The sequence below is a fragment of the Bemisia tabaci genome, chromosome 6, assembly GCF_918797505.1.
Source record: "Bemisia tabaci chromosome 6, PGI_BMITA_v3".
Taxonomy (NCBI): Eukaryota; Metazoa; Arthropoda; class Insecta; order Hemiptera; family Aleyrodidae; genus Bemisia; species Bemisia tabaci.
Genome location: NC_092798.1, coordinates 8,823,682 through 8,846,673, shown reverse-complemented (window position 1 = coordinate 8,846,673; position 22,992 = coordinate 8,823,682). Strand labels below are relative to the sequence as shown.

At 42.8% G+C, this 22,992-nt stretch overlaps 1 protein-coding gene across 1 annotated transcript; it reads left to right on the top strand.

Moving 5' to 3' along the window:
- Positions 1-16,181: 16,181 nt before the first annotated feature.
- Positions 16,182-20,829, top strand: LOC109034537 (facilitated trehalose transporter Tret1). The gene is made up of 2 exons (XM_019047752.2): positions 16,182-16,410; positions 18,762-20,829. The coding sequence occupies exons 1-2, from the start codon at positions 16,317-16,319 to the stop codon at positions 20,069-20,071; spliced, it is 1,404 nt and encodes a 467-aa protein (XP_018903297.2). The 5' UTR covers positions 16,182-16,316; the 3' UTR covers positions 20,072-20,829.
- The last annotated feature ends 2,163 nt before the right edge of the window (positions 20,830-22,992 follow it).

Genomic DNA, 22,992 nt, shown 5'->3' with positions numbered 1-22,992 from the left:
GATAAGATTGTGATCGTGCACTCACCAACACTGCCGTGCTAAGGAAAAACGCCGTATGAACCTTCAGACGTTACTGAATTTCCTTTCATAAAACGCAAATTTCCTGGTAAACTCATGACTATTTTCCTCCCAATTTTTCAGATAACATTGTTCATAATTTTACCCAGAGATTCTGAAAATTTCAAGGAAAAGTATTCACAACTTTCCTCAAAAATAAGCATTTTATCGAAGTAAATTTGGCAACTCTTGAATGTTTATACGGCGTTCTTCCTTAGCACGGCAGAACACTTGACGGTATCAACGGATGCATTCACCGTTTCACGCGCACAGGACGACGACAACGCGACGCGTGTGTGAAGGGATGCGGGATGCGCATTCACCTCCCCGAAAACCGCATACTTCAGCTGGAATATCGGAGGAGATACGTTGTTTTTGCCCGGCGATGCATCTCGGCCTCGCTCCTGCGGCGTTTAATTAACGACTCTCAGGAATTTAGAGGTTAGGTTCTGTTCCGGGAATCCGGAGAGGTGTATACAACAGGTAGGGGATCCGTGATATGGGCAGTATATTTGGAAGGGAGGGCCCAGACCTTGAAAACAATATGGTGGGGCCATATTTGTATGCACTGAAAAAAAATTATGATACCGAAGAAGTAATGTTAATGATCTCTTAATACTACCCATAACTATTTGTGGTGTTTTCACCATTGAGTGATTAATTGGACTATATTTTGCAGTAAGTAACCACAATTTACGGTTCATTTTAGAAAAAATATAATATGTGACATTAGTTTCCCTATATGCAGTTACGTGCCCTTATGAATGGAGCCGGAATAGTCAAAATGTAGTCCGATTTTAGTACGATAGCGGTACAAAAATGGTATAAATACTGCTATATTTAGTTACGACTAAATTATTTATGGTTCTCATAGAACACCACTACTTAAGCAACTTAACCACAAGTTTTCTCAGTGTGGAAATCGGTATCACATATGTATATGGTCCGGGGCAAAGCCAAAAAATAGGTTCTCTTTCTAAAAATACAGTCCACGTGGAACTACCGATTTGTAATCGCACAAGTTTGATTATAAGTTTCAGTTTAGACATATTGATCAAGGATGGAGTTTTGATGAAGACTATATTAGTACATAATTGAGTTCTTGAATAATTTGCATAAAAGGTCTTGAGTGGGACACATGGTCACGTCATGGTCAAATAGGTAAAATCGGTCACATGGAGGATTTCGGGTCAAACATATTGGGTTACAAACTTACAACAGTTTCATTTGTGTATTTCGTTTTTGGGTAACCCGATCCCAATTTTCAGTTTTTCATAGCGTTTAGGCAAAAAATGATTTTTGAAAAAAAAAAAAAAAAAAAAAAAAATTCGCCGATGTCCTAATTTTGATCGCCTTGTCCTTTGCGAATAGCTAAGTTTATCCATGTACGTTGGCGTCGAAGATAGCATCTGATGTGTTCGAACATCGAGAAAACAAAGGGAATGTAAAAGCCCACGAACTTTATGGCTATGGCTCATTATTCCATTAGGAACTGCATCCAAACCAAATGCATATCTCCAACAAAGGCCCGTTTTCAAAATTGCGATTCAACGGTTGAACGGAGAATCGTGCGCTGTCCGAGCTAAGTCATATGACTAATCCCTCGAATACATCATGCTTTAAAAGCTTGCACAAATGAGTTGATGGAGCTGAATGGATTATTTTCTCACTCGGCTGTTATTTTTAAGAACGATGAATGCCATCATCGGTTAGATAATGATGAAATGCAAAAGCACATTATGTATAGAAAATCAGCTTTTTTTTAAAGCAGATATTCTCTTCCTGTTTCGAAGGAATATATTATATCTCTGACATGTTAAACAAAGACAATTCTTCCGAAACAGGAAAACTGCTTTAAAAAAGCTCATTTTCCATACATGATGTGCCTTTGCCAAGCATTCTGAATCCGACAAATGCTCAGCCATCATTACCTACTTATTCAATGGCATTCAATGAAAATCAGTACAAAACGTTATATTCTTATCAGATAAGAAACAGCTTATTTCAGAACAATATTCTTCTTGACTGCAAGAATTAAGAGACAATCAAAGGGGGTTTTGGAGATGATCACCTGCCTCTAGGCGTACAAACCACCCAATGGAAGGGCAAATTGGGCTCTCAGCCGTAGTAAAAGTAACCAGTCCAGGAGAGCGCACTCAAAATTCAAACGTTGGTCCTCCAGGTTGGGGGTTGATTCATCGGGCTGACTCCCCGATACTTGTAAAGAATGTCGAATGTCAGACGACCCAGCCAGGAACCTTTTGGCTCTGAGGTACTGCCAGTACTGCAAGCTGATTATTGGCATTGATAGACAAAGTGATAGACAAAGAAGACATAGGGAGTATGTAGCGATTCTACTGGTTGAGATGGGTGGAGGCTATAGACTAAGGGAGAAAATGATGGACTAACTAAAGGGTCTCTCGTCGGTTGCCGTTAGTTAGTCTATTACCTACCTCCCATGTCCATTGCAATCGCCCGATTCCACCTATAGGATCCTTCCATATCCATTGGAAAAAAAAAACACATTGGATCTAGAGTTCAGACTCTTAAAAACATCGACAAGAAAAAGTACTCTTGATTCAATCAGAATCTAGCTTAAATCAAGAACCAAGCCTCTCAATTGGACGTATTTCTGTCAAACGGAACTAGGTGCATTGAGACATGAGCCCTGAGACCCATAAGCATATGTGCATAACAGGGCTCACGTCATAATGCACATAGTTCCGTTTGATAGAAATACGTCCAATTTAAGTGGATTCCGTTTTGATTCAAGCAAAAATCCGATTGAATCAAGAGTACTTTTTCTTGTCAGTGTTTTCAAGAGTTGGACTCTAGATCCAATGAGGTTTTTTTTTTTTTTTTTTTTTTTTTTTTTTTTTTTTTTTTTTCCAGTGTCCCTTTTGTCATCTTTGTTTATAGCTTCGTCATTCAATTTAAATAATCGGCCGGCGGGTATAGTTTCAGCTACATTTTTCGGTGTTATTTTCTTTTTTGTCTATCACTTTGTCTACCAACAATAATCATCCCGCTCCTTCGTTTCCACCAAGAATACACTCCATGCACGCATCGTTCGACCGTGTCTCATGTCGGACTATCCATTGGTGCGGGTGATCTTCCGGGCACTGGCACCTACACATCGCGTCGGAAAGTGCTCTCAATTTCGAAGCCTGCTCGAGTGACCTTGGTGGGCGTCGGGCCAAGACTCCGTGACGCATCGGCTCGACGCGACGTGCGACGCACGACCCGCTCTTCTTCCGACGCGTCTGCTCGTGTGACGTGACGCGGCGCGACGTGATTCCGACGTCGTCGCTGAGTTGGCGAAAAGGGGAGCGGAGGACAGGACAGGCGCCTGACCTGTCGAAGAACTACGCTCTTGGCACGGACCGGCCCCGTCGATCGAGTGCGAAGAGAAAACTGGAGGCTCTCCCCTGGCTGCTGAGCGGTGCGTTTCTTGAGGCGCTCGAAGCCCATACAGGACTGCTCCGCGAAAATGTTGAGGGTAAAATTGTTTTTTTTTTTTTTTACAAAGTGTGTTACTTGTAAACTTTATGGGCGGATCCGAACGGGGGGTTGTAGGAGGCGTTCGTCCCCCCCTTCCTGTCCGCCCGAAAAAAAAGGAGGAAGAAAAAGAGAAGGAAGGAAGGAACGGAGGAAAGGAGAAGGAAAGACGTGTACATTTGGTAATTATTCATGATGAAATGACTTAAATTACATATTAGATGCCTCAAAACTTCACAAATTTTCTGGGAGATACCCCCGGACCCTCTTTACAACCCCCACCCCCCGTTCGAGGTGTCTGGATCCGAAAGTAATTAATCCAAAGTGCCTTCAAGTCATTGTATATGTAACATGGTCAGCCATCAAGCACGAGTACTTGCTTTCAAGCGTTGTCATTGACATCAACTCCCGTTGAACACGAGTTCTTATTTGCGAGGCATGGATTTATATCTTCTTTTTCATCAATAAGGAAATATTTATATTTTATTAGGCGAAAACTAGTGTTGCCCTCCAAATTCAAATTTTTTCCCACCCCATTATAGTTCTCAGATTGTCACTGCGAGAGCTCTCAACTATATTTCAAATTATATTTCAGCTACATGGACGTATTTATGCCTAACGGAATTATGTGAGTTATGACGGGAGCCCTGTTACACATGTATTCTTATGGGTCTCAGGGCTCATGTCTTAATGAAAGCTCCGTTTGGCAGAAATACGTCCATATATACTAAGATTTTGCGTGTATTCGATTCTTCCCCTTTCCGAACGACCCACCGAAGTCTCGCGTGGTAAGAAGGTGACCGATGAGGTTGAGGATGACATCCACCCGTTGGCCTTATTAAGATTGCTCGGGGGCCGATTGCGACAGCTCGGCGCTCATTTCCCGCGCGGATCACCCCAGTAACCTCCGCGGTTATCGCGCAATAAAATGCCCGGCCACCATTTTTAAACGGCGCTTTGAATTACTTGTTTGCCGATGCAATTGATTTATCCCGCACGGGATCCCGGCCATCCGCTCCCCGCGCGAGAACAGCGCGACTCCGATGGCGACTCCAAGTGCGATACGCGGTTTTTGCCGGGCATCCGAGTCCTGCGGGCAGGCGCGTCGGACGGTGCCCACCGGAGAAGAGATGCCCGGTCCGAGGATGAGCTTTCGCAATTTTTCAAACTTGCCAACACGCTCGCCGTCCTGACGGTGCCGCTGAAACGCATGCGTTCTTCCCGCTTTTCGACGTTGCCGAATCGCCCTCTGAGGAATAGGAAGATTACGTAAGCACCCTTTGCATTTTTATCTACAATGGAAAAAAAAACACATTGGATCTAGAGTCTAGACTCTTGAAAACATTGACAAGAAAAAATACTCTTGATTCAATCAGATTTTTGCTTAGATCAAAAGGAAATCCGCTCAAATTAAGAGGCGTGGTTCTTGATTTAAGCAAAAATTCGATTGAATCAAGAGTATTTTTTCTTGTTGATGTTTTTAAGAGTCTGGACTCTAGATCCAATGTGGTTTTTTTTCCAGTGAAGGAGGAACGCTTTATGAGCATCCACACGTTGCCATGCATCCTTCTGTAAGAAACGAATTCACTGAGGAATTGGTAAATATTTTCCAACAGATTTTTCAGAAATTTTTTTTCGCAATTTAATCTAAAATGCCTGGAATTTTTGAGGAAAAAATACATCACTTTCCTCAAATATACCTATGATATTGACAGTTTAGAAACTACCGAATTTTTATACGGCTTTCCTCCTTATCTGCACGGAAATTCGACTGGAGCCGTTTTTGGGGAAACTCTATATGAATTTCCTCGATTACACGATTTTTTCTTGCTCATTGAAAGTCTATATTTTACGAGATGCATCATGAAAGCTGGTTCTCATGTGCGTAGGAAAAAACCCAAAATATTCTTAAAAATACTTAAACAGCTAATAAGAAAAACTACGTTCCCTCGTGCGGGAGATGACGATATATCGATTTATTCTTATTGACTGTAATAAAGGACGTATGCCATTGTTATCGTTTAGATTCAATTCGATGTAATTGGACCGCAGTTTGCAACAAGGAACTAAAATTTCTAGTCCAGTTTAGAGACAGCGTATGTACAATTAGTTACCCTACGCACATATACGTGATCGTGTGGACGAGCCAGAAATTGTAGTTCCTAATCGCGAAACGTCAAATTGAAAATCCCGTCGTAAAAGGTCGCGGTAGACGATCAAATTCCCGAACCAATTACCATCAAAGTGTCGGGAGTCATCAGTCTTTTGATGAGTCATCAAACTCATTGATTTGCTTAATTTTAAAATGAAAACTTTGCAGAAATGTTTCCTGTGGCAGGAAATGATGCATGGTGGCACTCCATTCTGATCTTACTTTGAGTGTAAAAGTAGTGCGGCCCGTCAAAATTTGATGGTAGATGGTGACCATCAGTCATCAGCATGTCTACTTTGATCGGAATTGGTTCGGAATTTGATCGTCTATCCAGGGCTTAACGTCACCACCAAGACTAACAGTTTTCTTTCCTACGCACCTCGGAGCCACCACTACGGCAACGGCGGGGCACCAAGAACGGACACCTCCGGTCGGCGACGCGGGCTCCGCTCGAGCGCTCACGTATGGAAAATAGCCTCTCGGGCGGCCTGGACACGGGAACGCGGCTCGGCGGGGCAAAGGACCCGCGGACAGGAACGCCGCGCGGAAAATGGGACAAACGGCGCGGAGCCCGCAGCACAATGACAACCCGGCGCGCCGGACCCGAGCGATTACGCACCGCGTTGCCGGCTCGCCGCGCCCGCCAGCGCCACCTCCCGGCCGCCCCGCGCACTCCGCTCCCACCTGACAACCCTCGCCACGCACAGAGTGTGAACTTTGCGTTTAATTGAATTTATATGCGCTGCCGAGCTCATCGCGAACCCTGGATACAGGGTGACCCGACGAGGTCCTTGCAGCGGAGACGCAGTCGATGAGCTGAATTCCCAGCATAGGCGATTCGTTGCGTCAATCGGAGCTGATTGTCTTGAATCCGATGAAATTGCTGACATCGGTGTCGTCAGAAAGGTGAGAGACTCAGCCACCAATCACAGAGCTTTCTATCAGATTCACCTAACTCCCGGGGTACGGGTTGAATCCCGATGATGACTCCGGTGAGCTCCATCCATCTGTTTGTTGAACCCCAAAAAAGAGGATCGGGTTCATGAGAAAATATGGATGGATCAGTTGCGCTGGTCACAGAATCGTGATTTTATACTAGATTCTTGTAGAAAGGCAGGGAAATAACAATGTCTGTCCAAACTGCAACTATCTACGTTCAATATTAACCGAGATATCGCCCTTTGAAAAGTTGAGTTTTTGTCGTCATCCACCGCGGTAGTGACACCCTTGGTTTCTTCCACCTTGCTTTCATCAATCAGGCAAACACACATTTGCACTAGTTTCTCACCGAAAAATTCGGTTGGAAGCAAGGTGGAAGAAACATTGGATGACGTCAAAAACCAGACTTTTCAAAGGGCGATATCTCGGTTAATATTGGACGTAGGAAGTTGCGGTTTAGACCAATCTTATTATTTTTAGCTAATCTACAAGAATCAAGCATCAAAACACGATTCTGTAACCAGCGCAGCTCAGCAGGGTAACTTCTAAAAGAGGCTGGCCAAAAATCAGTACTTTTACAGTACTTTTTCAGTACATTCCCGAGAAATTCAGTACCTCCTTACGGAAAAATTCAGTACTTTTTCAGTACCTCCATTTGACGAAATTCGAAAAAATTCAAAAATTTGAATTTCTCTCTCAAATTGCGACAAAAATTGGAGATTTCGGATCCTCTAAGGGAATTTCCGCACTTTTTCAGTACTTCCGGACCGCCCTTAAAAAATCACTAATATTTCTGAAATTACCGGAAATTCCGGACTTGTAGACACCCTACTAACAGACTGACCCATTCAATCCATATCTTGAAAATGTTTCACCTCAGTCATCAGAAATGGCTCCTGGATTGTGCGGCATTGGAGTACGGTCACCCTGTATGAAAGCGGTTACAACTCCCTTAATACTCGCGGACCGCGGCGGCCGGGCAGTGTCCATTGAAGTGGTTGGACGCTGCGTTGCCGACGGATTGACTCCTCCGTGGATTTTATGGGGCCGGATTTTGCGCAAGCCGCGATTCAGGGGTCAACGAGCGGGAATTGCGCATGCGCAAGTCTTATTTGACGCCACTCCTCGCCCGGGATTAGCCCCGTAAAAGAGCATCCGCGGAAATGAGGAGGGCACTTCATTTGAGCAGACCGAAGGCTCGATAACCAATTGCGGCACGTGCGTTACGTAACGTTTTTTTTACAGCTTTAAGAGATGTAGTGGTGCATCTGTGACGGGACTATTGGCTCCTTTGAGCAAAGTTCACTTCCGGAGGGCTGATGATTGACATTTATAAACAAAGCGAAATGGACAAAGAGGCAAGGAGAAAACGTAATGATTCTATCTATGTATTGAGTCACTTTTATGGCGCGCTAGGGTGCTCTACGACTCCTACCCGCCATAGGAATCTGTCATAGTAGAGATCCTCCAGAATCTGGCATTTCTCCATCACTTCACGGATGCCCTCTACCCACCGCCACCGTATGGCTGGACGCCCTCTCCGTCCAATGTTAGGTCGAAAAGGGCAGTTTTTATAGACTAAAGGAGAAAATTATGGACTAAAATTATTCTGGTTCTTAGACTAGTACTATCTCGTTTTTCAGAAGGTTCATCCAGAAATGGTAGCTCATTGGAAGAAAGAAGTAATAATATGGGTGGAGAAGGCTAAATTTTTTTTTAAAAAAAAACAATAATAATAACGCCTTGAGTCGATCGTTGAAATTTATAGACAGAGAGACACACAAAGAGGCCAAGATCAAGGCCTGAGTAAAATGCCGAAAATCACCGGTAAATTCGCAAAACATTTTATACTAACCGAGAGACTTAAACGCACGGGTAGAATTGTCGCAGGTCACATTGAGGTAAAAAGTTTGGTTGCAACTTCTGTTTATATTGAACGCCGAGGTTCAGGCTGATTATTGAAATCGATAGACCAAGTTTTAGACAAAGGAGATCAAGGGGGAAAAAATTTGAATTCTCGCTCAAATTGCGTCAAAAGTGACAAAACATTCCGGACCTTCTTGCGGAATTTCCGCACTTTTCCATTACTCCCGGACCGCCCTTAAAAGATCAGTACTGTTTTTGGACTTTCCGGAAATTCTGGACTTGTAGACACCCCGAGACGTAGTCACTAAATCAGTCTATTGCAAAATGTAGCCGATTTGACAACGGAGCTGGATCCAGTACCGCATCTTTAGCACCTAGGACTCGGGGAGCGCTCGGCGGTGCGCATGCCTGCATAAAAATAATAATAGTGAAAGAGTACGCACGCATAACGCTGCGCGGCCGAACGCAACAAATCTTAATCATTGTCAATTGTCCACTTGATGCCGGGAATTAATTACCCCCGCTTGACGCGCAACGGAACGGCCCCGACCCCGGCCAGGAGAGGAACGCCGCCTGGAATTCTCCATTTCTGGAATTCCAATTATATTTCCGCTCTCTATCCCCCAGTCCCACCCCCACCCTCTTCGTCGCCTTTTTTCGCCTATTTAACGGTCACATGGAACAAAACAGCGGAATTACGTGGAGTTCTCGAGTCGAGTTATGTTGTTCCTCCTCAATTTGATGGTGTATATCACGGAGAAAAACTTCGTGCATGGGACCCGAAGTTGAGGTCATATGGATCTCCAAAGTTTTCAGACCACGCATCCGAAAACTTGAGGTCCAGCTGCCGAAGTTCGGGTCAGACATCTGAAGTACTTAGGTACACACCGAAGGGTTCGGGTCACACATCTGAAGTACTCCAGGTGTCTGACCCGAACTTCGGCAGTTGGACCTCAAGTTTTTGGATGTGTGATCCGAAAAATTTAGAGATCCATATGACCTCAATTTCGGGTCCCATGCACGAAGTTTTTTTCTTCGTGTAGGTACACTGAAAAAAGGGGTTGCACCGAAAAAAAGTGAAGTTAATTTAACATTCTAGATGTAAAACAAGTGTGCGAGAACTTATACAATGCTGAATGAACGCTAAAGCAGTTAGTTTTATATCTTGGCATTATTGAAGTAGCTGCCGTAGCGGGCAATTCAGCATTTTTTAAGTTCTCGCACATTTTTTTACATTCAAAATGTTAAATCAACCTCACTCTTTTTTTGGCGTGGAAGATTTCGACACACTTGACACAAATTGGTGGTGTGTGCCAACTTCTTGGTACTACACAGCAAACTCATTTTAGATGTACTCCAATTTATTGGTGGAGCACCAATTGGTTAGAACACGGTACCAAATTGAGTTAGTTAGCCATAATAAAATAGCTGACATAGATTGGTGTTGAACTTCGCCAACTTCTTGGTACTGAAGCAAACTTACTTCTAGTGGAGATAATTGGTGCCGCACAAATTTATTAAAGCACAACACCAGTTTGGGTTAGATGTTTCGATAAGCCAAAAGTCAAAAGTTGAGAAAACATGAAAAAAACTCAACTTCTCTCTGTGCAGCCTGTGCGTGCGTGTACTTTGTCAAAAAACACAGTCGGGACTGCTCGCCCGTGTAATTGCGCTCTAGGCAGCCGTTCGTATTATACTCCCAATTTCGGAATTGACCCCCCAAGGGGAACTCGGAACTGAATTATTGCAATCGACCAAAAATTTTGTCAGGATGTGGGTATCTTTCGCAAAGTTGCTCAAGTTGAATTTCATTCAAAGAAAGTCTGATATTCGATCGCGATAATAACCCTTTTATAAAGCACGACTTCCCTGAAACTTAACAGCCATTGATGAAAACTTTGACCAGCCTCACGCCCGAAGAGCGGGCACAAACACCTGAATGTAGAGTCTTATAGAGCGCAGTGCTATCACTACAGTCGCACATCTACAAGCCCCAAGTTATCGGTGCCGCAAAACCACTATTCCGCCGTGCTGAGGGAGAACGTCGTATGAGCAGTCAGGCGTTGCCATTTTGCCTTCAATAAAAACCGAAGCCGCTGCGAGAATTGTGAATCTTTTCTTCACATTTTTCAGACTATTTAGAAGGCAATTTAATGCCGCAATCACACGCTGAATGTGGGAGCTGAATGTGGCTTGAATGTGGAAATCATCGGCCCGATGCCTGAATTTTGCGCGTGACGCGCAAAATTCAGCAACGATTCTCAGCAACCATCGAACTATTGTTGGATTTGTCTGAGCTATTCGAATAGATTTGACACACATCTGGGTGAAAATAACTCGAATTTGCGTTTCAGCCGTTGGGCGATGACTGTTGACTTCCACATTCAGCGTGTGATTGCGGCATAATATAAATTAGGTATCTAAAAATTTTGAGCAGGAAACATATGTATAACTTTCCTCGACAACACATGTTTCATTCCGGGAAATTGGCAATGCCGTGCTAAGGAAGAACGCCGTACGAACATTCGAGAATGGCCAGATTTCCTTCGATAAAATGTTTATTTTTGAGGAAAATTATGAACTTACCCTTAAAATTGTCCCATATTTTAGATCAAGTAACAAACAAAATTATCTGAGAAATTGGCGGAAAAAAATCAAAAAACTTCCCCGAAAATTAATGATTTGCCGGAGGAAATTTGGCAACGCTTGAAGGCTCATACAGCGTTTCTCCTTAGTATGGCAGTATTGGTGTCATTAGTACGGAACAAGTTCTCCTGCGAGGTGCCTCGGGTTTATACGGATCGAACCTCATGCTGTGCAGAGCGCCATACTCAAAAATGTTCCGCAAACGATGGAGGATTTTTCCCAGCCGCAGCCGCAAAAGAGAATCAAGAGTCCATAAGCAACTCTTGTAGATGGGGCCCAGATACGAAGCTACGGGCCCGACCGCTTATCGATAAGTTACAAGGACCGTTTTATTGGCCGGGGCCCTCGGACGGGGGGCCCACGAGGGCCCCCACCCCCGCCTCCCTCACTGAATTGAGGAAACCACTAACAAGTAGAGTCGTAGCGGGGCGGGGTATGAAAAAGGAAACTGACGCACTGAAAATCGTCGACGTTAAATCATAGGACTGAAAAGTCATGTCCGGGCTGACGACACCGGCGTCGGAGGGGCGGGGGGTTCGGGTCGCAACGAGCACCGGCCCACAGTGTATCGAGTCTATCAGAGAGGTCGGACATGAAATTTTTTACTAAAACTGCAAATTTTGATGTTTTATTCGTCACATTTTAAATTTTAAGGGGTGCTTCTAGAAGGAAATTTTACGAGAAAACCAATGGAACCACTTTTGGAACCTCAAAGTCTTGTATGGACGGAGTTATAAGCGATTAAAGTTTCCGAATCATGCCCGACCTCTCCTATTGACTCGATCCTCTGTGCGGCCGGCGTTGAATGTTGGATGTCGGGTGTGCGCAACGGTCGCAACGGTCCGCGGTCGGCGGGCACCAGGCACCGGGCACCGGGGCTTGTACTCAAGTTAGAAAATTGCATGTCCCCCAGGTCGGTTTTCAGCGCGGAACATGTTTTATTCAATTTGAGTCGGTCGTATATATTCAGGCCGGGGCCGCGAGGGGGCGGGGGCGGGGGGTCGGGGCATTCTAACGAGATTTTATTTATTTTTCTATTCATATCCCGCGATCCGCGTTTGTGTTTTTCATCGGGCCCGATCCGCGGCCGCGATGGCGTTATGCGAACCCGCGAAAAAGGAGATATATGTAAATCCGTGAAAATAATACTGTAACGTACCCTTATTGTTCCGGCCGACCGGCCGACGCGGATCCCTCGCTTTTACCGTTTTAAGAGAGCATAATTGAGCCAATCCGCTCCGATCGATTCGGTTTTCTGACCCCCCCCCACCCCCGTCCGTCGTATCTCCTCTCTCCCCCTTCCACCGATCTTCGAGCACCTTCTTGCATTCGGCGATGACACCCGCTGATAATCCCCGGAATGCCTGCTCAACTTCGAATGAAGGGTGGAAATTCAAAACCTGGTAAGTGCTGGTAGATGTTGCTAAGATTGTGCACACGGAGGAAAAAATATGAAAAACTTAAGTTTTCAGGCACTAAAGTTCACTAGAGTTCACTAAAGTTCAGTCACAGGGGGCGAAATTCAATGCGGGTTGAAATGATAATGAAAATAAGGCTAAAAAACAAGGAGAGTACACTCAAATTAAGAATAAAATCGCTAAAAATTTAAAAACTCAAATAATTAACTAAGGAAATAAAGTTTGAGTTCTTAAATTTTTAGCGATTTTATTCTCACTTCTGGTAGTTGAAGTTTTTAATCGAGGTTATTTATCTGAGCCGAACTTAGGTTTGTACGATCGAAAACTTCAGTTACCTGGACTGAAAATTGTGTGTTACACGTGGACAGCACTTTAGCTCTTGTAAGCAGAATTATTTGTCTCCGCATACATGGCATTCCTCTGCTAACATGTTTACGAAAAACAACCAAAAAGAGGTCGTACTTTGCAGAATTTGGCAGGTTTTTTCTCCTGAAAATTTAAAAACTATTCCCTTCTCTTTCTCAGCACCAATTGATCTCGAAAAGGCACCACTGAGTGCTCGGTCACATTCAGACTAAGTCACTTGACGCGACTGGATAAGAGATTAAAATTGGGTTACTTTTTTGTCTGGAGCTCGAGGCGCTTTCCATCTGGCACCGAGAGTGGACGAATGTGAAAACGACATGTGTGGCGCGTTGCTGTGACCCTGACTTTGTCTTAATTTAATCAATAATTGACGCCTCCTGGTCGTAACGGTGTTAGAGTGAAAAGCAGCGGATTATTTTTTGGATCACCAGAGGTAAAAGGTAGACGACGTGGGCAGAGGGGGAGATGGAGTAGTTTCGCGTGGCGCAGAGTTAGGTTTTAATCGCTGTATTTTGCAGTTTAGTAAAAATCATAAGATGCGGTGTCCAAAACGGTGACGAGGCGTGAATGGTCGATTATAGATATTCCCTCATATTTTGAAGCTCTGGTACAACATCGATTATTAGAGCGTTTGTTGCAAACACCCAGTTTATCGATCCTTTTCTGTAGGTTCGAATGACGGATCAATCGAAGTCGAGTATAGCAAAGTACGCCACGCTACCGGTCCAAAAGTGTCCACATACTGTGGGCTCTTCTTGTGAGGTGTCATGAAACTCAACGAAAGTCACTGGTCAGAGCAGTGGCGGGTCGTGCTTTTATTTTTTTGAAGTAGACCAAATCAATATCATTCCTTGAAATTTTCACGGAATTTTCTCCGCGCAAAGAGGAAAAATCACAGAAATTTTCAAGACTGGATGTTAAGTAGTTTTTCATTTAAAAAATAAAGTATGACAGGAAGTCTGCGACGTCGCAAACCGAGATACGTGGTTTGGTAGTTTCACCGTCGATATGTGCATAACAAGGCTTGCGTCATAATACACTTAGTTCCGTTTGATAGAAATGCGTCCAACAATTGATTGATCTCCCATGTAGATCTATGGAAAAGGATCGATCATAAAGGTGTTTGCAGCGGACACCTTGCGCACTTCGGCCATCGATGTATAATAATGATTCATTTCGCACCTTGTGTAAACGCAGAGAACAATATTTGTGTTCCTGTGTTACTCCCGGTTAATATCGGACGTGAAACACAACACAAACCGCCCCAAATTTTGTGTTGATTTTCGTGCAGTTTGCGGTCAATTTAGCACAGAACACAATGGAGAGACATGGAAACTCCAGGATCAACCCAAGGTTTGGGTTGTTTTGTGTTTTACTTCCCGTATTGACCAAGCCTTTAAGAGATTATTGAGTAATTTTCGGATCAGGGTGTCTACTAAAACAGGCTAACCGAAAATCAGTAATTTTACAGTACTTTTTCAGTGCATTCCCAAGATATTCAGTACTTCCTCAACAGAACAATTCAGTATTTTCAAAGTACCTCCAATTATTGGCAAAATTTCAAAAATTTCAAAAATTTGAATTTTGCTCAAATTGAGACAAAAATGATAAAAAATTAGAAAAATTCCGGACCTTCTTGCGGAATATCCGCACTTTTTCAGTGCTTACAGACCGCCCTTAAAAAATCAGTACTATTTCCGGGCTTTCCAAAAACTTCTGACTTGTAGACACCCTGCTGATATCAGTCGAGCAAACTTTTGCGACGGACCAATCCAATCCCAATCGATTATTCACAACGGATTCATATGGAGGAAAAGCCGTGTTGCCAAATCGCAAAAATGACCAGTTATCGTGTGTGCTATGGCCGCTCGGAAGGCGCACGGATTAGGTTGCGTGACCGAGCGATTTGAAGCGCGAACGGCAGCCGTCGAACAGACGACGGGCTCATCCGGAGGTCTTTGATTGAACAATTACTGCGTCGCTCTCCGTGCAGGCAGGGGAGCTGCGTGTGTTTTGAGAAACGCGCCGCACGAATTATGCAAATGGGCGACACGGCGCGCGACGCGCCTCTCGGTTGTTGACTGGTGACTGGCGACCGGTGACTGGTGACTTTTCGTGACCGACGCGACCCATCGCCACGCTGTGCCGCCGCCTCTTGTTCCGTCATATGCGATAATCCGATAGAGTTGCCGTTTACTCTACATGGGAAACTGATTGAATGGAGCTCTTGCATGTGTTGGGGATTTGCGCTTTAGGTACTTTTTCTGGCGTGAAATTTTGCAGGAAGCATGGTAGTGCCACTAGTTTTTCCGAAGATTAACTCGAAAGCTCAAAAAAAGCTCTCAAAGTTGACTTGATACAAGGGTGAACTCTGAGGATAACGTGGAGCACCCCTTCCATTAAGGCCTCACCTTTGAAAGCTGTTTTTGAGTTTCAGAGAAAACCAATGGCACCATCGTGATTCTCGCAAAATTTTTCGTTCGATTCTGCCTTGAAATCGCAAATTTCCGACACATGCAAGAGCTCCCTTAAGTGGCCTCACAGAGTCACAATCTTTTGGAAGGAAGGCATTAACGTATGAGGAGGGCTAGCGACAGCCCATGGGGAAATGTTGACCCGACAGCAAGAAAACTCCATGGTTGCAGTCTTGCAGTGGTATTTTTAGGAGGTCTCTAAGTAAAGTCTCAATATGGGTAAACTGCCGCCTGTGTCCGAGGCACACGCGTGCGTGCCGATTTCTGACTGTATTTTCCAAATTGTTTTCTGTGGTTTTTCTGAATTTTTCCTCTGCATGCACAGAGATATGAAAAATGCGAAGGCCAGCATTAAAACTACTCTAATGCTCACAGTTTAATGTACCTTATAACTTGCTTCGGTCATAGATTACATAAGCTATATGTGTGAATTTTCCTGTGTAATATTGACACACACAAACGGCTACATTTCATTCGGACTGTTGACGCATAATTTGCTCTGATATGAATTCTCGGTTATAACATGAGTCGGCAAGACTCAACTAGGTCAAGGTTCTGTCTTATGCACCGAAATATCGGCAGAAATAAGATATCAAATATATTTCTTAAAAATAAGTCGGTCGGATAAGTTCAAGTTCACTACTCTTTAACAATAAGCAGGTAAAAACCTTCAGAACAGATTCAATTCTATTGTACAGATGAAAAATGGCCTTCTTCGGAAAAAATTCCAGCTGGTCCGCGGAACAGTTTTACGATGCATTGTATGAGAGCACCACGACCAATTTCGATGAAAATTGTCTCCGACTTTTGTGTGTGTATAAAAGGGGGTTTAGAGTGAGGATATTTAGTGATGGTTTTAATAATTTCAAATGAATTCCTTGATTTCTCGTGACACTCAAGATGTTCGCGTTTATTTTTCCTCCAAGTTTAAAACTATATCGCATGTTCATAATACCGAAACGGGTACGTCGACAAATATTCGCAGCATTATCATGTGAGTATCAATAAGTCTACTTATTTTCGTGCGTGCTGTATTGAATTAGAATCTGTTGGAACAGATGTTCCTGCGGACAATTTTATTTGGTGCTCTTTCCTTCCATAGTCCCCTCTTTTTTGAGTTATCTGGGGTTTTAAATTTACCAGAATTCTGCAACTAGAAAAGAAAACTGGGTCAAGGGGTTAGAGCACAGCCATGCTTTGGGATTAAAATTTTTGCAGATCCACGTACCAGTTCCATAAAAATTTGTCGCTACTACTGGGATTCAAACCCAAGACCGATTGACCTAGAGACAGGATCTGTATTGATTGCTTCAACTAATGACAGTAAGACCATCAGTTTGCAGAAAAACCTTCATTTCGTATTGATCTAAAATTTCAGGGGTACGGTGGAGAATATACATTTTTTAAAGTAAAATTTTTGGAAAAGAAGGGTTTGGTGAGGATACTTGAGGAAAACTTACGAGATTTTTCATGTACGAAAATAAGGGGTTGAAATTATCTCGGGTAGGCTCACCTGCAACAAACAGAAATAAAACATAAAAATTACTTTCAATCATATATTCATCTTGTATATTATTATGTAAATCACTAAAAAAATATATTCGTGATCAATTTTTTATACTGCATCTCTAAACAGACTGACTCCTCCTAAATTTTAGATAATTCCATTTCACTTAAGTCGAGTGGCTCATATTGATTTAAAACTTGACTCAATGTACTTTGCTCGAATCACAAGATCTTGAAGAGGTATCAAAACCTTGAATTTCCAACTTGATGAGTTGAAGCTAATTCTTTATTCCCTCACGAGTTTTTCATTTAACTCGACGAAAATTCTCGTAGGGAACTTATTAGGTGGAAAAGTTTCCTCGATGCAATATTATAATTACTAAAACCACAGTTTTTCCTCATTGCGCCGCATACAATGGACAAGGGACGAATTTAAGCATTTTGATACACGTTTTTTAATTAAAATTTTACGTAGAACGCGTTTCTTGCATCGAATGTTACTGACATCAACACCTAACTAAGATATTTACGTTTTTATTTTACATTGGTTACGAGAATTTTGAATCGCCCAGTTATAAGAAATGCAATTCTCTACATGAGTCAAATCGCGCCTCACAATAGTTTGGGCAGGCTTCTCAAACCAGCATCGTTCCTTTCCCACCCTTAATCGTTCAAAATGTGAACAATTTGCTATAGCTGAGCCAAAGCTTCAAGATTGAGGTCGCCAGATTTTCATATCGCAGAGATTGTGATGGTAAAGTTTAGTGTGCGATTTGATTCACGTAGACTATTTTGTTTTCATGAGCGGGAGGTTTGAAATCATGCGTCAAGAAACATTGAAAATGAGTTAATTTCAGTAATTTTTGTCGCACAAATCGTGTTTTACGTAGAATTTTGGCAAAAAACATGTATCAGAATGCTAAGCTTCGTACCTTGCCTCTAGAGTAGGTACATATAGTCGTAATATAAGTGGGAGAGCTGGCGCCACTTTTAAGCATTTTCCAGGTCCCAAATTCCGGGACTCCTGTGTGACGCCGGGTTACTTATTCGATACATGTTCGATTCTTTACGATACACGGATACCCGGCCATCCTATGTAAACAAAGAAGATAGGAATCACCACGTATTCCACACCGCCATTTTGGATCGACCATGTATCGAAAAAGTGATCGAAACTCGGCGCACACCGGGCTCGGAACCCGTCGAGCAGAATAAGGCGCCAGCTTTCCCATGTACTATATGATCGCACCGCGGATGGTGGGTCTTCGCCGAGAAATTACAACGATTGAAGTATTCCTACAGTCTTGCAGGCGTAAATATGTGTTTCATGCAATGCGAGAGGTATTCATGCAGTCTTGCAGGCGCTAATATGCGATTGCGCACAGTGTTTGACGCGATTATTCGAACTCGCGTCAGAGTAATCGCGGCATTGAATAATAGGTCTCATCTATGGTCAAGTGGTCCCAGAGACAAGAGACCCTCCACTAGTATCTTGGCCATGGTGGAAGCTTTCACTCTCGGGACTTCAGCATCTTACTGTCGACTTACCTACATGGTTGATGTTCAACAACGTGTTGGCAGTTTCGTTTTGCAAACAAGCCGAAAATGGCCGACGTTTGGGAAAGTTGTTTGGCTCATGACGTCATCCGAAGCTCATCATCGACCATGTAGGTAAGTCAACAGCCGAAACTAGGGTGATGACTGTTGCTCCGTAATACTTGTCCATAAGGAATTGTTGAAACCCCGAAAGTAAAAGCTTCCACCTGTCGCTAGGAGGCCAGTGGAGGGTCTCTTGTCTCTGAGTGTCCCATTGAATGATCTCTGAACACTTTTTTGCAGGTTGCATCGGCCCCCTGATGGTCGGCTCGATCGCCGAATGGTCCGCCTCCGCGTTCCCGAAGATCCGGAGCAACGAGCTGGGCTTCCGGCTCTCCGTCTTCCAGGAGGCCTGGGTCATCAACACCATCTACGCCGGCACCATGGTCGGCCCCCCCCTGGCCGGCATCGCCATGGACGCCATCGGCAGGAAATCCACCCTCCTCCTCTTCACCGCCTTCGCCATCACCAACTGGACCCTGGTCACATTCGCCCCCACCAAGCACATCCTCTACCTGGGCCGCTTCTGCGGCGGCATCTGGGCCGGCTGCGTCATCACCATCGTCCCCCCGTTCCTGGCCGAGATCCTGGAACCCGACGTCCGCGGTAGCCTCGGCAGTTTGTTCTTCATGATGTACTTCGCCGGGAACCTCTACGAGAACCTCATCGGGCCCTACGTGACGTACCGCGCGTTCTGCTTGATCTCGAGCGCGCCTGTCTTCGTCTTCGCCGCCACGTTCGCGTTCATCCCGGAGACGCCCTACTACTACATGATGAAAGGGCAGCGCAAGAAGGCGGAGGCGTCGTTGACGTGGTTGAGGGGTGACGGCGACGTCTCCGTAGAGTTGGACAAGATCGAAAAGTACGCGGAAACGTTCATGAAGCAAAGAGGCAGCTTCAAGGACCTGATATTCAACGAGAAGTACCGCAAGGCGTTCTTGAACGTCCAGGGCGTTTATTTCATTCAGAAGCTTTGCGGGACGTTCACGGTGCTAGCCTACTTGACCGTCATCATCCCGAAGAGGGTAGGACCTCTCGCTCCTTCGAACTGTACCCAGATCACGGGTATCGTTCTACTGCTGTCAACCTTTTCCTCGACCTTCCTGCTAGATGCAGTCGGGAGGAAGCCCCTCTTTATAATATCAAATATCGGCATAATAGTCACGACGTCCATAACCGGCGCGTGGTACTTTTTGGACGGGCACACCAATTTCAACATGGCGGGGACTACCTACGTCCCGTTTCTGGGTATACTCCTGTACGGCGGTTTCTTCTGCGTGGGTGTGGGGCCGATCGCGTCCATCTACCAGGGGGAGGTTTTGCCCTCGAATATCAAAGCGCGCGCGTCTACGGTCACGACCATGATGTCGGCCTTTGCGTCCATCGTGAACACGACCCTCTTCGCCGTTTGTAACAGGTACATCGGGATCTACGTTAATTTTTTCCTCTTCGCGCTGACCTCTGTGTTCGGTCTTTATTTCGCCAAGTATCACTTCATCGAGACCAAGGGGAAAACGCTGCAAGAGATCCAGGAGGAGCTTATGATGAGATGAGTTATCAGAAGAGAAAGGCTTCAGCATTGAGCGGGAAACTAGGAGTTTGCCAAGTGCCGATCCCACACTCTGTGAAGACCGCCACAAAGCGGTAGTCGTTTTTGAAGGCTCCGAGGATATTAAATTGACGGCCACCCTCTTCATGAACCTCCAAACCTGCGGGCTGTGTATTTAAATTGATAAACAAAACTATAGATAAAGAGGACATCCGCGATATTGATGGATCCTGTTGGTGGAAACGGGTATAGTTGTAATGGACAAATGAGGTAGATAATAGACTAGTTAGTCCAACATTTTCTCCCCTACTGTATAAGAACTAACCATTTTTACCGATAGGATTGCTCCATACTCGCTATGTCTTCTTTGTCTATTGCTTAGTTTATAAATTCCAGCAATGAGCGCGCAGGTTTTCCTGCAAACGGTGACATGATGATCGCGATATCTTAATATCTAATTTGAAAAATAGAATGAAATTGTGAATCAACCACTGTACTAATTGCGAGGGGCGTTGGTTCATTTGAAAGGTGTTGTTCTCAATGCTTCGGGAAAACTATAAATTATTTTCTGGGGTTTGTCCCCGATTTTTAAATCCCTAAAAACTCATAAATTGGATGAGGGGAAGTGGGGGTTTTTTGTTTTTTGTTTTTCGGAAAAGTTTTGTTGCTACGCATCTTACTTTACTGTTTGCTGTCTTTTTATCAGCTGTTTTCATTCAACAATCATCATTAAGTGAGGTTACTTCCAACACTCAACTGCCATCAACTTACATTTTTCTTTTCCCGCGTTTTTTTTTTTTTTTTTTTTTTTTTTTTTTTTTTTTACGGTTTTTCATGATTTGTTCCATCTTTTTCCTATTGCCAATTTTTCCACATTATAAGTCAATAACCTCCAAGTTTTTTTTTCTCTTTCACGCTGTTTCTTTTCAATGTGTATAAATATGTTTATTATTAATTTCCATTTTCATTTCATCCTTTTTCTTCTGATTTTTTTTTTTTAATTTAAAATATTTGATTTTGTTAAAATAATAATAATTTTTACTAATTTTAATTTTAAATTTAACAGTTGTTATGAGTGAAATTTTCAATGACCGAGGCGGTCGTCCTCCAAAACGTGGTCGCGTTTTCCAGAATTCTTTGCATGTTCGTTTAGTGAAGCAAGAACTTAACTCTGTTATTAGTATAGAAAATCAAAGTTTCATTTCTTCATTTCGGAAGTATAAAATTGATGATCAGAACTTTGATGAAAATTTTGTTACCAAATTTTCAGTCGGTTCAATGAATATAATTTGTCATCATTGTGATGCTCGCCATTTTCAGGGTGAAATGTCCAATGGTCATTTTAATAACTGCTGCCAAAATGGCTTAATTTCTTTACCGAGTATTCGGACAAATACCAATTTGAAATCATTATTTTTATATTCTCCAAATTTCATAAAGCATATCAGAAATTATAATAGTGCTGTTGCTTTTGCCTCTTTCTCTGCAAATCGAATTGATATTCCGGGTGATGGACCTTATTGCTTTAAAGTTCAAGGATCCATATATAGGTAAGTTTATTACCGGAACCAGAAAGCAGACTGAACATGGAAAAAACGAAGAAGAAAAAGCGGAAAAATTAGATGAAGTTAAAACAGGAGCAGAAAAAGAAGAAGAACCAGAAGGAACAGTTACTGAAGAAGAAAAAGAAGAAGCAAAAAAAGAAAAGATAAAAGGAGGAAAGAAGAAGAGCAAAGTTGTAGGAAATATAGGAAGAAAAGCAGGACAGAAATGGCAAAAGAAGAATCAACAATTTAATCGAAAAAAAAGCAAAGTATTTAAAAAATAAAAAAAGATCTTCTTTAAAATTAGTTTGAAAACAAATGTAAAACCTAAAAAATAATTTTGTATGAAGATTAAAACAAAATTTTAGTTTAAAGTTTACTAAATAAAATTACAATTTTTGAAAACATTTGTTATATTTATTCTCTCAAAAAAATAATTATAGACCCGATTCAAAGACAAAACAGAAAATTAAATGAAAATAAATAAAAAAAAAAAACGTGTGAAAGTGAAAAGTGTACAGGAAAAATAAGGGGCTGCGAAGCAGCCCCATAAGCCCCTAGTACCTTGAAATCCCGTTTTTGATGAAATTTTTTTCAATTTTTGTCTCTGGGATTGATTATTGAGCCACGTTTTGCAAAATTGCGAGCGATTATTTCTGGCTCATCTTGGAAACAACGTATGTGCCATTAGTTCCCCTATACAGAAAGGTGATCTCACCAGATGAACCAGCATTTGTCGTTGATTGCATAATTTGGTCCAAGTTTGGTTAGATTTACCAAAATTCTAGGGAATAGACGTGTAAAACTGCCGATAGAAAAATATTCATAAGTTGTCCCTATACCTGATGAATTAAAGACTCCTTTTCTTACCGCCTATGCATTTTGTAGTTTTTCAGGATTGAAGTATGTTAAAATGCGCCTTTTAATAGATACATGGAGACGTTAGAATGGGATGCTAAAAATGACCGCAGCGCGTGCTCTCAATTCGTATAATTATTCAATAAGCTCATTAAATAAACTAAACAAGAAACTTGAACTATAAGTGACCCTTGGAAAAGCAGGCCGAAAGTGTTACATAAATACGCTTCGTAAATGATAAGAGAAAAAACTCAGGCTTATACAATAATTATCCCGATGATTTTGATCACAATGAGAATTAATAAGTTTAGAAAAGGGAGTTCTTATATTCTGGAAACTTTTCAAAACGTGTTTCCTTTTACATAAATATTTTCTTTCCGGCTGAAAACTGAATGCAGTAATATCACCTCAAAGAATCAGAACGTATGTTAAGATACCAAGAATCTTTGGTTGTTCCAATAAATGGTCTGAAGGAACGCATGCAAATTGGGAACTTAAAATTAAACATCAATCCAATTTTTCG